Raw genomic sequence first — 14,933 nt, 5'->3', positions numbered from 1 at the left:
GGCCCGGCCACCTGCGCCACCCGGGCGGCCCGCGGCCGCCGCGCCTCGCCGCCGCCGCCGCCGCCGCCGCCGCCGGGCGGTGCCTGGGAAGCCGTGCGCGTCCCCCGGCGGCGGCAGCAGCGGGAGACGAGGGGCGCCGCGGAGGAGCCGAGCCCGCCGATCCGGGCGCTCTATTTCAGCGGGCGAGGCGAGCAGCTGCGCCTGCGGGCCGACCTCGAGCTGCCCCGGGACGCGTTCACGCTGCAAGTGTGGCTGCGAGCGGAGGGGGGCCAGAGCTCTCCGGCGGTGATCACAGGTAGGCGAGGGCGCCCAGGCGGGCGCTGCACCGGCCCTGCGGCCCCAGGGGCGCGCGGGTGCTTGGGCGCTGGTGGCGGGATCGGTGGGGGCTGGCGGGTGTGTCTGTGCGGGAGCCGCTGTGCTGGCGGCGCGGCGGCTCCGGGGCGAGCTGCGAGCCTCACTTTGCCCCATCTGCGGAATGGGCGCACTCGGAAGGCGTCTCCGCCTAGCCCCGCTGGAAGAGCGCAGGGAGCGCTCCCGGGCTCCTGGAGATCCGCAATTGGTGAGGGCTGGTCTCCGGGGAGCCTCGTGCACGTGAACCGTGTTTTGGATGGTCAGAGGTACTGTCTCCGTTTGGGATGGAGGAATGACCCAGCTGGGATGCATGTGAAAAGTGGCTAGGGGACCGTTGATTTCTTTGGCTTTTTAACGGAGGTGACCCTCCCACTTTACTTGGCCCCGTTACCCTGAAAGCCTACAAGGACAAGGTTGTTGTGATCGCCAGGACTTAGAAGTCCTCAAAGTGCCCCCAAAGTTGCTCTGTGGTTGCTGCCTGCCTCTGGGATTCACCCCCTTATCCCAGGCACACGCAGACACGCGCACACATAACTGCCATCCCATGTCCTTGCTTTCTAAGCCTGTCACTCGGGGCTGGGGTGAGACTTTCCTCAGGCACACCCCGTCAGTCCTCCCCCGACTAAGCTGAGAAACGGGGCGCTTTTCTCATTTGGGACTTCTACGAGCCCGTAATGAATTTGAGTTCTCCCTCCTCATACACACACACCCCCACCCTCCCAACACACACACACACACACACACACACACACACACACACACACACACACACCGTTCTACAGCACAGCCCGTAGTGAAACCGGACACTTTGGGAGGGTTGCAGACCTTAGAAATGCACCAACATCCATTTTCCCCCCTCCTAATGAATCTGTGGCAATGCCTTTAATAAAACTGGGGGGCGGAGGGGGGCGGCGCTGGAGGAGAGAAGGAAAGTTTTGCCTCTTCTGGCTGGGAGATTCCCTTCCTGCACAAACAATCTTGCCATGTCCTAGGACGCCTCAAAGTGAGAGTAGGGGTTCCCCTTTCGCTGCAGCCAGGAAACGTGTGGAGGCGTTTTGCGATCCCACCCCCTTACACACACTTTCTTAGAAGGGAAAGCTCTGAGTTCTTCCGGCAGTCCGCTTCTTTCTATTTTGGTGTGGACTTTGTCAACCGTTGCGCTAATAACTCTGTCCTATTTACATCAAGTCCATTTAGGGGACCCAAACTCTGCTGCTATACCAAGAATATGCCCCCAAAGCTCCCACTCTCCCGCTACCAAGCCGAGAGCTAGAAAGTGACTTTCCCCCATACCTGACGTCACCACATGCTTCTTTTTTTTTTTTTTTTTTTTTTTTTTTTTTTTTTTTTTCCCCCCCCCCCCCTCAGGAAGCAGAGGGAGACTGAGCTTATTCACTTTTAGCCCTCAAGCCCTAGTCAGCCAGAGGGGGTTATAATGTAGAGTAGGGGGGAGATGTTATTCATAATAATAATGATGATGAGTATAATTCAGGGCTGTGGTATGTTTACTTCTCTTTCGGAACATAGGAAAAACACAGAGCCTGCAGATTGGAGGGGTTTTTTGTTTGTTTGTTTGTTTGTTTTTTAAATGAGTAGATCTGATTTTTCCTAGTCTTTACCTGCCATACTAGTGATTTGGAAGCCTTCTTCTCCAGAGGGGAGAGTGCAGGGTTATATAGGTATCATCAATGAAAAGGTAGTAAATGCATTTTTTTCAAAAAAAAAAAATATAGCACCTGGGATTCCACAGGAGCCTGCTTTATAAATGTCTGTAATTCAGACAAGGAGCCTCTCTTCACACACGCTCTTTGGAGGACTCATTCGCTCTCTCACACAAAGATAGTGCAGTAAAATCCTTTAATTGGATGGGGGACGTTAGGTTATTACTGCTTGTATAAAATGCCTGGTCCATTTTATGTGTGGAAGTAACATTCCTCTCAAAATGAGGAAAAAAAAAAAAAAAGTCACTGCTGCCGTGTAGCACCAGAAAGCTCAGAGCTTTTCTCCTGAGGATTCTGGTGGATTTTTGTTTTTCCCTCCCCTAGTTGAGTCTGAGCCAGATTTGCGGTGTGTAAACACCTGGCCTTGAGCCAGAAAAGACTCATTCTGCGTATCCTCCACACGGTACAGACTGTTGGACTAAAAAGAACCTGCTTCTCCTTGAATTAAAAAGCAAACAAACAGAGGTTCTTTGCAGAAGCACTTTTTCAGCTTCTTCCTTCGTGTAAGTTCAGGCTGGGAGAGGCCGGGCTGAGGTGGGCAGTTTGGATGCCGGTGCCAAACCGTGTTCTCCCGCTGCGACCTCGGGTGCCCAGTTTGCTGCCTGACCTCTGCTGGCTCTCTCTGACTGGGCGTCACCACTTTCGTAGGAATCCCTGGTCACCTATCTTGAGAGAGCAGGCATCTCTCAGCAGGGACCACGCTGCTATTTCAGGCAGAGGGTTGCTGCCTTGCTGTCAGGCCAGGCTGCCTTACATCACTCTTTGCTGCAGGATTCAATTGGGTTTCGTAAAGGTCTAATTTTATGGTGCTGTTAACCGGGTTTGTCGTCTGGCAGAGGCAGGCCTTGCCGCTCCTGGTAGGCGGGCTATGCTCCCAGATCCGCCTGGGATGCTATTTCTGCCCCGGTTCAAACTTCACTGACACCAGTTCAGACAGGCGCTCGGAGAGGTAGAGGGAAGGAGTGAAGGAGCAGTTTGCTTCTGAAGCTCAGAAAACATGCCTTTTATTTTTTCCAAAAGGGAAGGAGAGAAATATATATAAATACATATATATATATATATATATATTAACAAATAAAAATGGGAAGGCTTATGCAGGCAAAAACAAAGCCAAAGTGAGAAAGTGCCTGTGTGCAGGAGTCTGAGGGTTGAAGAGCCCACCAGCGATGGATGGTCTGAGGGTTCGAGAGTCCTTTAAGGCTATTGTGAAGAGGGTCCTTGGAGGTTACCCAGGCCGGTTCTTCTCGCTTTGGCCGAACAGGGAGACAGAGACGCAGAGAGGGGAAGGATGTGTGCTGGATGACACAGCTCCCCAATGCCAGGAGCTAGGATTTGATCCTGGGCATCCCCACTTCCAGACCTTACCCGCTACACTGCTGAGAGAATGTGTCTGAGAAACCCTGTCACCTCCGACCCCTCACAGACCCACCACCCAGCACAGCCCTCAGCCTCGGTGCTTGGCAATTTGGGCTCCCTTTCAAGTCTGGGGGCGGGGGGGGCTTCCTGACACATCCCTTCGCCTTTTACCAGGCAGGATCCAGACCCTTGCCCCTCATCCCCAGCTGCCCTCCCCCACCGTACCCCTCCAGTTTGACAGAAAGAGAAAAGAGGAAGAAAAAGAAAACAATAGACTCAATTTGCTGCTCCATGGAGCAGAGGCCCCTGAGTAGCAGTTAATCTTGTTAAAGTTTCTCCTGACCTGTTAGATAAGTGAAATGTGGACCCCACAAGCGCTGCCCTCCTCCCACCCCCATCCTTCAGTGATCCAGAATCCCTGCTCAGAAGGAGAAAGGGATTTACCTGAATCCCCTCCAGCACCTCCGCTTTCCATGCTTTTTTCTTTTGTTCTAAATGTTGGACTGTTGAGTTCAGCGACTACTCAGAAGAGACTTTTTATTTCCTCCCTTCTGCAGCCTCTACTTCCCGCAACCCAACCAACCCTCCAAAGAGAGTGCCTGCATTTCCCCAACTTCGGAACTGTAACAGGGAAGGCTAGATTTCAAGAAGCTCATGTATTAACATGGTTCTCCCCACAACATTCATAGTGACACCTGGGGTCTAGGATATTGCAATGGGGTTAGAAGCCAGTTTCAGTAGCTGGGTTACCTCTGCGTGAATCTGCCCCTGCCCCTAACTGGTTGTGTGGCCTTGGGAAAGTTAACTGGTTCCTCTGGGCGTCAGCTTCCTCATCTGCAAAGTGAGCGTAGCACGAGGACCTGACGTATTACATGAGCTCGTACGTGGAACGTGCTTAGAACTGGACTTGGTGGATAGTAAGCACTCAATAAACTGTGATCTTATTATTGGACATGATTTTCCAATGACCTCAGCCTTGGCTTTATGGACTGAGGACACTTAAAGACCGGAAGGAAAGCAGCTCTTCCTGGGTGCCTCCGAGGTGCCGGGTACTGCGCTTGCCTTGTGTCTGCGAGTTTCATCCTCACAACCGCCCTGGAAGGTGGACGTTGTTACCTCTGTTTTCCAAATGAGGAAACAAAGTCTCGGAAAGTTGAAGCGACTTAGTCCAAAGTCCCACGGGCTCTTGCAGTAGACAGAGCCCAGATATGAACTCGAGTCTTAAGTGCCTGTTTCTCCTTCAGCAGTCGTTTTGGAGAGAGAAGGAATGACCCCCATTCCCTTCTTTAGACCTGCTGCAGAATGTCGCCACTCTTTCCTGCATCTCTTTGTGCTGACCATACGCCTACAGATTAAAGGGGATAAAACATGAATCCAAGTCTCACGTGGAGCTCTGGGTTTGACCTAGCAGATCTGTGTTTCTTTTCACGTCAAATTATCAGGCAGACTGGGCTTGGAATTTCTGTTGCCAGTGACTTGCTGTGTGATTTGAATCAAGTCACTTTATCTCTCTAGCCCTTGCTTTCCTCCTCTGTAAAATGGGCATAATGATATCAGGACACTGAAGTGGAAAAAACAGGCAGAAAGTACCTGGCACAGAGCGAGCGCATATTAGGGATTCAGTCAATGGTAGTTGGATCCAGTAAGTAACCACCTTCCCTTTCCCAGTTTGCCAGCTTGGCCTTCAGAAAGTAGGACCTGTTTGTGCATTGTTAGGGCTTTCCCTCTTAAGTTGCTGGGGAGTCTATCTAGAGTAGGCAGTGTATCTTGGGGAACAGTTGGACCCCTTCAAATCCCTTCCTTGAACTTTGATTTCCTCTTCTTTGACCTACTTGGATGACGCCTTGGTGATAAGAGCCAGAGGAGGTCCAAAACCACTGGACCAATGAATAGGAAAACCAGTTAGCACCCAGAGGGAGAATGCACCCTCAGGAACAGAAGCCAGACAGTGGTTACAGTGGGGTCCAGGTCACAGCTGTGTTGTCACACGCCTCTTGCTCCTTCCCCAGATGCCCTCCTACTTTCACGCTCCCCCAGTCAGCCATTCACGTGGACAGATGGGGTAATGGACGCTGCATTGCCCTTGCCCCTCTACACAGAGGAAGGCAAACTTGAGGCTCAGAGGTGCTGGGCTCAGGAACACGGGATTTGTGTGGTCAGCTGGGAACGGACTGAATCAGACAGCTCATGGTACAACAGGAAAACTGAGGACCAGTGTCATGAAGGGGCTGAGAACTAAACTGTATTCACAAACTGCCCCTCTCAAGGTGGCCTGGGAGATTGTTTAGTCCAGTAGCTTCCATCCCTCATAGCACTGAGAATCATCAGCTTTTTAAACATCCTGATGCCCAGGCTGCATCCCAGGGATTCTGATGTCGTGGGTCTGGGGTTGGCCTGGGCACTGGTGTTTTTCAAAGCCTTCTCGGGTAATGTGGAAGGGCCACCAGGGGGGAGAATCACCGATCCAGTCTGATGTCTCCCTGCTCTGCAGGTAGAGAAACTGAGGCCCGAGGCCGGGGGGTGGGGGGGAGCGGCATTTCCTGCTTATCCAGCTGGTTGGCGGCAGAGCTTTGAGAGAACTTTAGCTGTCCCAATTCTGAGTGGCCAAACACCAGAAAGGACCTTTATTCCATTCCCAATTCCCCTGCTGGCCCTAAATGCCTAGGAGCAGGGGGGCAGGGGGTGGGGGGTGGCACTGACATTCCATTTTTCCAAAGCTGGTCCTATATGTGAAGCTACACCCTCTCCTTCTGGTGCCTCCTTTAAAGTGCAGACAGTCCTAGAAGGGGGTAACACATGGAGTTCCATGCATCTGATTTCAAATGGATGTCTCACCGTGCTTGAGAGGGGAGTTGTTTTCTGAGCAGGAATAAGGAGTGTAAAGGAAGGAGGGAAGCCCAGCTGTGAGGCATTCCCCACTTTGCCCTGGGCTAGTCCTTCGGAAGGCAGGCAACTGTTCCTGTTATTTCAAACCCCCCTCACCTTGAGATCACTGTGAAACCAGCACTGGCTGCAAGGTGTCTTAGATGAGGATGCAAGATGATCCCCAAGGACCCCAGGTAGGAGGACCCCCTATACAAATAGCTTGTTCCTCGTCTACCTATCACCCAGGACTTAGGAACCTAGCGGGTGCCTGCTTCTCCCCTCACCTGCTGCCCTTTCTCTGGAATTTAATTTCTTTTCCCTCAGTGTCTCTTATCTTTTTTCTTGCTGCACTGAGGACTCTCCTTCATGCCTTGATGCATTTACTGGAAATGCTCAACTCAGAGCTGACTTGTGGGTCTTGGCCCCTTGGCTCCTTTGAAAACCTGGAACTGGGACCTAGGAGCTCTGGGCTCAAGTCCTGGCTTGGTCTCCTGTGAGCTGTGTGACCTGGGGCCTCTGGGGAGAGAGTTTCAGGTGTGGTTACATTCAACATCCGTATCTTGCGGGTTGTCACGGGAACCAGGTGAGACGATGACAGGAAAAGCTCCAAGCCAAGATCGGAGCCCAGTCCATAGGTCGACAGTGGTTGGAGGATCCAGAAAGTGTGAGATGTGAGGGGTTTGTACAATCAAGGTCATTCCTGGAAAGGCACCTTTATTATCATTATTCACACTGCAAATGATAAACAGTGATCGAATTAGCGTGACCTCACTGGAGTCCTTTGATGTTGGAACTTAACAGGTCTGCCTTACTTGCTGTGTGACCTTGACAACTTAACTGCTCCTCTCTGTGCCTCAGTGTTCTCAGGGTGCACACTGAGGGGTAGCAGTGGAATAGGGGCTTTCAAACTGTGCCCCACAATCTCAGGAATTCCCTGGGGAGAGGCCGAAGGGGAGTACTCTGTATCCCCGCATCTTCCCTTCACCTACTCTGCCTAAACTGTTTGCTTCTTCCAGATTTCTTTTGAAGGAATGTGCAGGTTTCTCAGTGATAGACTTTCAGTGGACGTGGACTGACATTGTTAACTTGGTTAGGCATCATAACAGTATTGTGATTATATATTTTTAAAGATCCTAATCTGTTAGAAATGTGTACTGATGTATTTATGGGTAAAACGACGTTATGTCTGTTTTGTTTGTTTAAAGTGTTCCAGAAAAAAAAATAGGGTGTTGGGAGGAAGAGTGGTAGATGAAGGAAGACTGGCAGACTGATGGTTGTTGAAACCAGGTGACAGAAACGACAGAGGCTTCAATACTTTTCTGTCTGTCCCTCTGTGTGTGCTTGAAGAATTCCATCATAAAAAGTTTAAAAGAGTTTGAGAGCCACAGGAGGAGCTGAAGTCTTAGATCCCTGTGTGTTCTGTGAGCTGATAGGTTTCCAAATGCATTTCTGCAACCTGGAACGGGTTAGGGACTCTCCCAAGGTCACACAGAGAATAACTGAAAGTCAGCGTGCAGTCCAGGCTTCTGACACTAGGAGCTCCCTCTGCCCTTCTCTCTGCACAACTGCAAACTCAGGTGACTGACCATCCTGGGAGAGCTTGAGGGGAAGGAAAGGAAGGACGGGAGTCTTAGGAGGGGCACGTAGGAGGGACAAGTGGAGCCTTGCAGCGCAATAAGAAGTTTTTGAGTGAGGGCATTCCTTGCTGTGTGGAACCCTTCCACACACTGTGGAGCATTTCACATCCTTGGTTTTGTGCATAAGAATCGCCTAGGATCTCCTAATCATTGTGACAATCCAAAACACATTGTGACCATTGACACGCACAGGCACACACATACACACACTCACATTTCCACATACCCCTATTCCTCATTTTTCTGGCTCCTTATTTCTTTGCATCTCCCATTGCCCTGGAAGCCTTCTAGAACCTTGTAAAGCCTGGTGGGGGCATGGGGGGTGGCGAGCTGCAGTTGACTGATCTCAGAAAGAATTGACATGCTCAGGCAACAGGGGAAAGGAGCATATGTTTACTGAGGAAGTATTCTGTAGTGATTGATGGTAGAACTCAAGAGTCAGAGTGCCTGCGTTTGATTTCCTGATTCTCCCACCTGCCAGTTGTATGACCCTGGGCAAGTTACTTAATATCGCCAAGCTTCACCTTCCCCTCTGTAAAATGCAGATGATACTGGCACCTACTTCATAGGGTTATTTTGAAGATTAACTGGGCCTCCATGTGGAAAACGCTTAGTAATGGAATCTAGACGATGGGTAAGCACCCAGTAAACGTTAACTCATATTGGTTTTATGTGTCCGGCCTCGCTACACATTATTTTCTAATTCTCTCAATAACTCTGTAAATTAGACATGTTTATCTCCTTTAGCAGAGCCAGGAATTGCCTTTCCCTCCCTCACCGCTCAGGAAAGGCTTATTCCTATTATCTTAACGTAAAACAAAAACTAAAATGAAAGGCAAACAGAATAAACATTTCATTGTTTCCTATTACAAAAGCAATGTGTGTTCACTGTAGAGAATCTAAGAAATACAGATTAGAAACAAAGGACAAAGTAAAATTTGTCCATCCCTGCCCAGGCATTCAACAAGTATTTGGTGAGTTTCTGCTACATGCCAGGTACAGTTTTAGGTCCTCAGTACAGAGCAAGGAACAGAAGAAAATAGCTCTGACCTCAGGGAGTTTATATTCTGGAGTGGGGGGTTGAGGAGGAGACAGAAGGTAAATGAGTAAGCGAATAGATCGCGTAATGTCAGGTGAATGTTTATGAAGAAAAATAAAGTGGAAAAGGGAGTTGTGTGGGGCTGGGTTGTAGGATGAGGAGGATTTAAATAGGGTGGTCAGGGGCTTCCCGGGTGGCGCAGTGGTGGAGAGCCCGCCTGCCGATGCAGGGGACGCGGGTTCGTGCCCCGGTCCGGGAAGATCCCACGTGCCGCGGAGCGGCTGGGCCCGTGAGCCGTGGCCGCTGAGCCTGCGCGTCCGGAGCCTGTGCTCCGCAACGGGAGAGGCCGCAACGGTGAGAGGCCCGCGTACCGCAAAATAAATAAATAAATAAATAGGGTGGTCAGGGAGGCAGCGATGAGAAGTGGCATTGCAGCAGAGGCCTCGGAGCAGACCCGGGGCTGGCTGGAGGCGGCCTCGGGGCGCCGAGGAGGAGCAGTGCGGGGGTGGGGGGTGTCAGGCCCAGGCCAGTTTAGTCTGTAGCTTGCTATGTGACTTTGTGCAACTCACTTTCCTTCTTGGGGCCAGTGTTCCTCATCTGAACAGTGGGAGTAAGGAGGAGTTTATCTGTCTTTGTCCTTGAGACGCATCTAGCAGAGATTCCCTGAGATTCTATAATCCCCATCAGGACTGTCCTGAGACAGAACCTCAGTGTTCGCAGTAGCTCCGCTGCTCTTCCTTTCTGAGTGCAGCTTCTTCCGTGGTGGTGCCTGTGCCCCTCAGGGACCAAGTGCCCACACACTTCCTGCTTCCTCTCCCCCAGCTCCGCTCATTCTTGAAAAAGGACATGGTATCCCGTCTTGCTAAGGTATCATTGACTGATACCAACCTAGAATGTTGATCTTCCATGGGCATATATTCTTTAATGTCTCCTCAAAAAGCTTCCTATCCAAAAGCAAAGTACCAATGGGCAGAATTTCAGTCAAAGACTGACTGAAGACATTATGTAAGGAATATTGGTACTTCCCAAGAGCTGGAAGCCATCTCGTTAATAGTATTGCTAATAATAGCTGCCATAAATGTTTTTTAAAAACTCACTAAGTGACCTTCCCAGTGATCACATCTTGGCTAATGGTTAGAGTACTCATATTTCATAATTTCTTACTCTGTTGAAGCCGTTCCAGGCAAGTTCCTGGACACTGGTGTAAGCCACTGGCCTTTTAGTCATGCTTATCATTTTAATCACATCACTTCGTGATTAAAATACTAAAACTCTGAGTCTATAGCCATCTGTTTGCCTATTTTACTTCTGGGAATCCCTAGCACTGTCATCCCCAGATTTTTCTTCCAGCAAGAGAAAGAAAATGTTTTCCAGTATCAGTTGTCACAAACCCAGGGTCCATAGAACCTGCAAGAGTAGGAGAGGCGACCCTGTTTCAGTTTTGCAGAAGCTGAGAAGGTCCCAGGTTCTAGTCCATTTGAAGGGAACAGAGACAGAAACTCTAGGAGGTGGCGGGGGGGGGTGGTGGTGGTCACAGCTTGGGATATGAGTATCTGGGTAGGGGGAGCATATGACTAATTGCAGATCCCTTGATCTAATCTTTTGCCTTCAAGAAACTGGTGATCTAACCTGTACCTGTCACCTTTGTAATCAAGAAACTCTCCCTATATCTGTCCCACATCCATCTCTTCTTAATTCTTTTTGCTCTATAAACATGAAATGTGGCTGAGCAGAATATAACCAGGTGTGTTTGTGAAGAGGGGGTTATTTCCCCCCATGAGATTGGAGATCTTTCAGCTATAAAGGCTGATGAGAGTACAGAGAAAGGTATGATAACAGGCCCATCAGGAACAAGGTGGCCTTGCCCTAAGAGATGCAGAGTAGGGCTTCCCTGGTGGCGCAGTGGTTGAGAGTCCGCCTGCCGATGCAGGGGACGCGGGTTCGTGCCCCGGTCAAGATCCCACATGCCGCGGAGCGGCTGGGCCCGTGAGCCATGGCCGCTGAGCCTGCGCGTCCGGAGCCTGTGCTCCGCAGCCGGAGAGGCCACAACAGTGAGAGGCCCGTGTACCGCAAAAAAAAAAAAAAAAAAAAGAGATGCAGAGTACACAGAAAATGTAGAAAGGGAATATACTCTACTCTGTTTGGTGAAGAAACATTCATGTAAGTCCAAAGAAGCAAGGTGTGTGAGAGTCAGAATCTAAGCCATTTATTTCAAAGATGAGGAACCAAGGGGTGGTGAAGAAGGGACTTGTCCACACCAGGGACCTTGATGGGTAAGATCCTCTGTCTTCTGAGTCTTCGGCCAGGGCGAGGTCTGCTTCTCTCCTGACTTGGCCTGCTTTCCCGTGGAATAAGTACCATCTCCCTGATCATCACTTATCTCCAGGCTCTGCTGGACTCCGGACTTATAGATCCAGCTGTCTACCGGAAATGTCAGCCTGCGCTTCAGACTCAGCATATCCGAAATGGAATCGTCTCTCCTCCAAAATTTCTTCCATCCTCCTCTAGTGTCATCTGCTCTAGATATATCTCCCACCATGTTTATTCAGTCATCAATTCCTGTCTGTCCTGTCTTCTTAACATTTTTATAGCCAACCTTCCCCCTTCTTAGCTTAGGCCTTCTTCGTCTCCTGCTTTGACTATTTCCTTAGTATTGTAAATGCCCACTTCTCTGAGCCTCAACTCCTACACATCCTTCAACTTCCCACAGTCAAATCTTTCTAAAATGCAGATCTGACTCTACTGCCTGTAGCTATAGGCCTTTCAGTAGCGCTGGAATTATCTACAGTTCCACCGGAGAGATGCCTTAGGCTTTTTTCCCATCATTTTCATTATATAACATACCTCCTGAATCCCCAGGCACCATTTTGCAGGACACTTAAGCCTCTGTAGGATTCTGCTCCATGTTCCCCTCTTGTGGGAAGCCCTTTCTGACTCTTCCCCAAGTATAACTGGTTCCCCCGCCCTCCCTTATCCATCTGTCTCTACTATACCTTCTGCACACGTTTATCGAAACACAAAACACGTGGAATTCTTTATCACATTTCATTCTCTGCATATCTGGGGTCCTCTCAACTTCTCCACTGCCTAGCCAAGTGCCTGGCTTATAAAGGAACTATAGGTATTTTTGTTTAATGAATGCATGACTGGATAAGAGAACCAGCTATATTTCTAATGATTCTGGGAGAAAGAGCTTGGGCATGTTGCATTACGTAACCCAAAGCACATGACCTGGCCCGTGCGTCACACTCAAAAACGTTACACAGTGGTTAATTCCATTCCCCCTTGAGCAGAGCAGTCAGAAGGGAAAAGATATCCGGCCTTCCAGACGGGCGGGGCCGGGGGGGGGCAGTGTATTTAAATGCCTCCTCAACTCACATTTTGGCCTTTCTAATCCAAGCCACGTTTTGGCCTTGGTCTTGCCCTCTCAGCCCTTCGCCTGTTTGCAAAGCATTTGTTTTGTGTGTGAACTGCAGCACATAATCCCAAGCTTTGCTCTCCTCTCAGATTTCACCCCTCTCCCCTTATCAGGTTCTTTTCAGGGCTCAAGTGTCCTGGCAGTCATATCTGTTGCCTGCCTTTTCATCCATTTCCCTCCTTTCTGATCAGCGGGTCTTCTTCCCCTCTGCTTCCCTTGATCTTGTGAGACCTTGTGGTGACCTCGGGATCTGGAATCCTCTATCCGCTGCTTATGTACCCTTGGGGGGAGAGCACGCATTCTCAGCAGTAATGAGAGTAATAAAAGCAGCTATAGCTTATAATGAGCACTTACTATGTTCTGGCACTGTGCTGAGTGCTACACTTTGGACCCGTTGAATTTGGTTTAGAAAGTGACATGACTTGCTGAAGGCCTCACAGCTTAAGGATGGTGGAGCTGGGGGTCAAGGCCAGTTTAATTTTCTCTCTATCCACAGGGCCTAGTGCATTGCTTAGAATACAGTAGCTGTTCAGTAAATGTTCCATGAGAGGATGAATATAGGAGTGAATGATGAATGGATAGATGGATGGGTGATGGTACCCCCAGTGGCTAATGCAAACATCTAGAGATTGTAGGACAAAAAGGGAAGGAATGGAGGGAGAGAGACATGGAAGAAAAATTGGAGTGAACATTATAAGACTTTAAAGAGATTGGCTAAGAAATCTCTTTGTTGTGCAGAATATATTTTATTTGCCAGTGACTTCTGAGCAAACAGACCATTTATGTCCACCAGAGCATTTCCCAGTCTATACCAGGAGATAATACACTTTCAAAGATTCTCTCTGCCGAAAACATTTCTCGATTCCTCTTTCAAGAATCAAAGCCTGGGGCATATTCCCCCAAATATTCTCAAAGGAAATACACGGTCACCCTTTTGAGGATGGACCTGATACATTCTGAACCAGTGTGGGACCTATGCAGGTAATCATGCTGCATGAACTATGGGGTTCTGAGCAGAAGAATGACTCTGGAGTTGACAAGGCTGATTTGTGCTGTGCTCTCATTGGAGCCCATTAGGCCTCTGTAGAGCCAGTGGTAAGCTCTCAGGATGACCCCTTTACAGAACAGCCCCACTGGGCTGATTAGAGCTGATCTGCTAGAAACAAATATGGTATCTTGTCCGTCCCTTTCCCAAGACATTAGTTTGCTTTTTAAAATCTGCTCAGTTTATAGATGGAGAAACTGAGATCCAGGCAAGTTAACTTGTTAAATTAAGCCGAGTTGAGTTGAGTAAAAGGTGAAGCAGCAGACTGGTAGCAGAATTGAAAGTAGAATTCAGATCTCGTGACTCCCAAATCAGTGCTTTTTCCACTGGACCAGTTTGTTTTCCTCTACAGTGTTGGATTATGGTTACATCCGTGGGTTCACAGCAGCGAGCTTATTAGAAAATGTCGTACAGCTGTTTATTAACTTTTCTTAAGTATTTCTTATGTGACAAACCTCTGTCCTAGGCATTCTGTGAAGTTCAATAGTAGATGGCAGTTTATTTAGAGAGGTAAACCTCCCTTCTTTCCTTCTTTCCTTCCTTCCTTCCTTCCTTCCACCCACCCATTTATCCATCCATCCATCCACCTATCCATCTATTTGATAGATAATTATTGAGCAATCTTTATGTCTTTGTGTATTACACATCAAGCAAGGAAATGGGGATTAAAAAGGAGAACGGGGCACAGTTCCATCCCTTGAGGAACTCCCAGTCCTAGTGGCAGAAGCAGACTGGTAAACAGATACATGACATGGTAACTGCTATAACTAAGCAATTAATAGAGTCCTGGAAGAGCACAGAGGCAGAAAAACTGTGTTGTTGCACACCCGTGTTTATTATGGGGGCTATAAGGTGCTCTGAGATTTCAGAGGCATAAGAGATCCCTTCCACCTGGAACAGTTGGAGAATTGTTCACAATGAACATGTTCATGTACGGGTAGTGTGTGCCTTGCCCTGCACGTGGATATACCATACATGCCATTTTAAATGTAGAGACACAAATCAAAGTAGAGCAATAAACACTTCTTGATTCATGTCTCAGCTGAGGACCTTGACTTAGAGTAGCTTTCAGGAGTATGACACTAGGAAGTGATTGGACAATTCAATCTGTCACCACCCACATCAAATCCAGCAACCCCTTATTGCATTTATCACTCTGTTGTGGTGCCTTCATACTTGTCTGTCTTTCTCCACTTGTCTCCAAGCTCCTTAGGAGCAGAGACCATTTCTGTCTTCATCCCTGCTTTATTCCTACCTGTCGCACAGTACCAGCCATGCCAGTGGTGCTTGGTAAACTTTGTTAAATGAATTGGAGATGGCTCCAAATAAGGGAGAAAAGAGTGTGATTGAAAGTGGGTGCTGTGAAGGAAAGGTGCTTTGAGGAATGATATGAGCCTTAGGAAGGACCAAGCAATATGGGCAATAAATATGTTATGAATGATATTAGCCGTTCGATATGGCTCTGGTTTCTCTGAGCTGACCCGTTACCTGTATGTATTCT

The 14,933-nt window shown here is 48.9% G+C and overlaps 1 protein-coding gene across 1 annotated transcript in view; it reads left to right on the top strand.

Moving 5' to 3' along the window:
• Positions 1-3: 3 nt before the first annotated feature.
• Positions 4-14,933, top strand: part of PAPPA (pappalysin 1) — a gene marked incomplete at its 5' end in the record, with an annotated part of 257,734 nt that continues 242,804 nt past the window's right edge. Inside the window, 1 exon segment of the mRNA XM_007449800.1 lies at positions 4-295. Within this exon segment, the coding sequence (XP_007449862.1) occupies positions 4-295 (292 nt within the window).

Source organism: Lipotes vexillifer, unplaced genomic scaffold (assembly GCF_000442215.2).
Source record: "Lipotes vexillifer unplaced genomic scaffold, Lipotes_vexillifer_v1.1 scaffold230, whole genome shotgun sequence".
NCBI lineage: Eukaryota > Metazoa > Chordata > Mammalia > Artiodactyla > Lipotidae > Lipotes > Lipotes vexillifer.
Note: the sequence above shows the minus strand (reverse complement) of the source record. Positions and strands in the feature narration are given on the sequence as shown.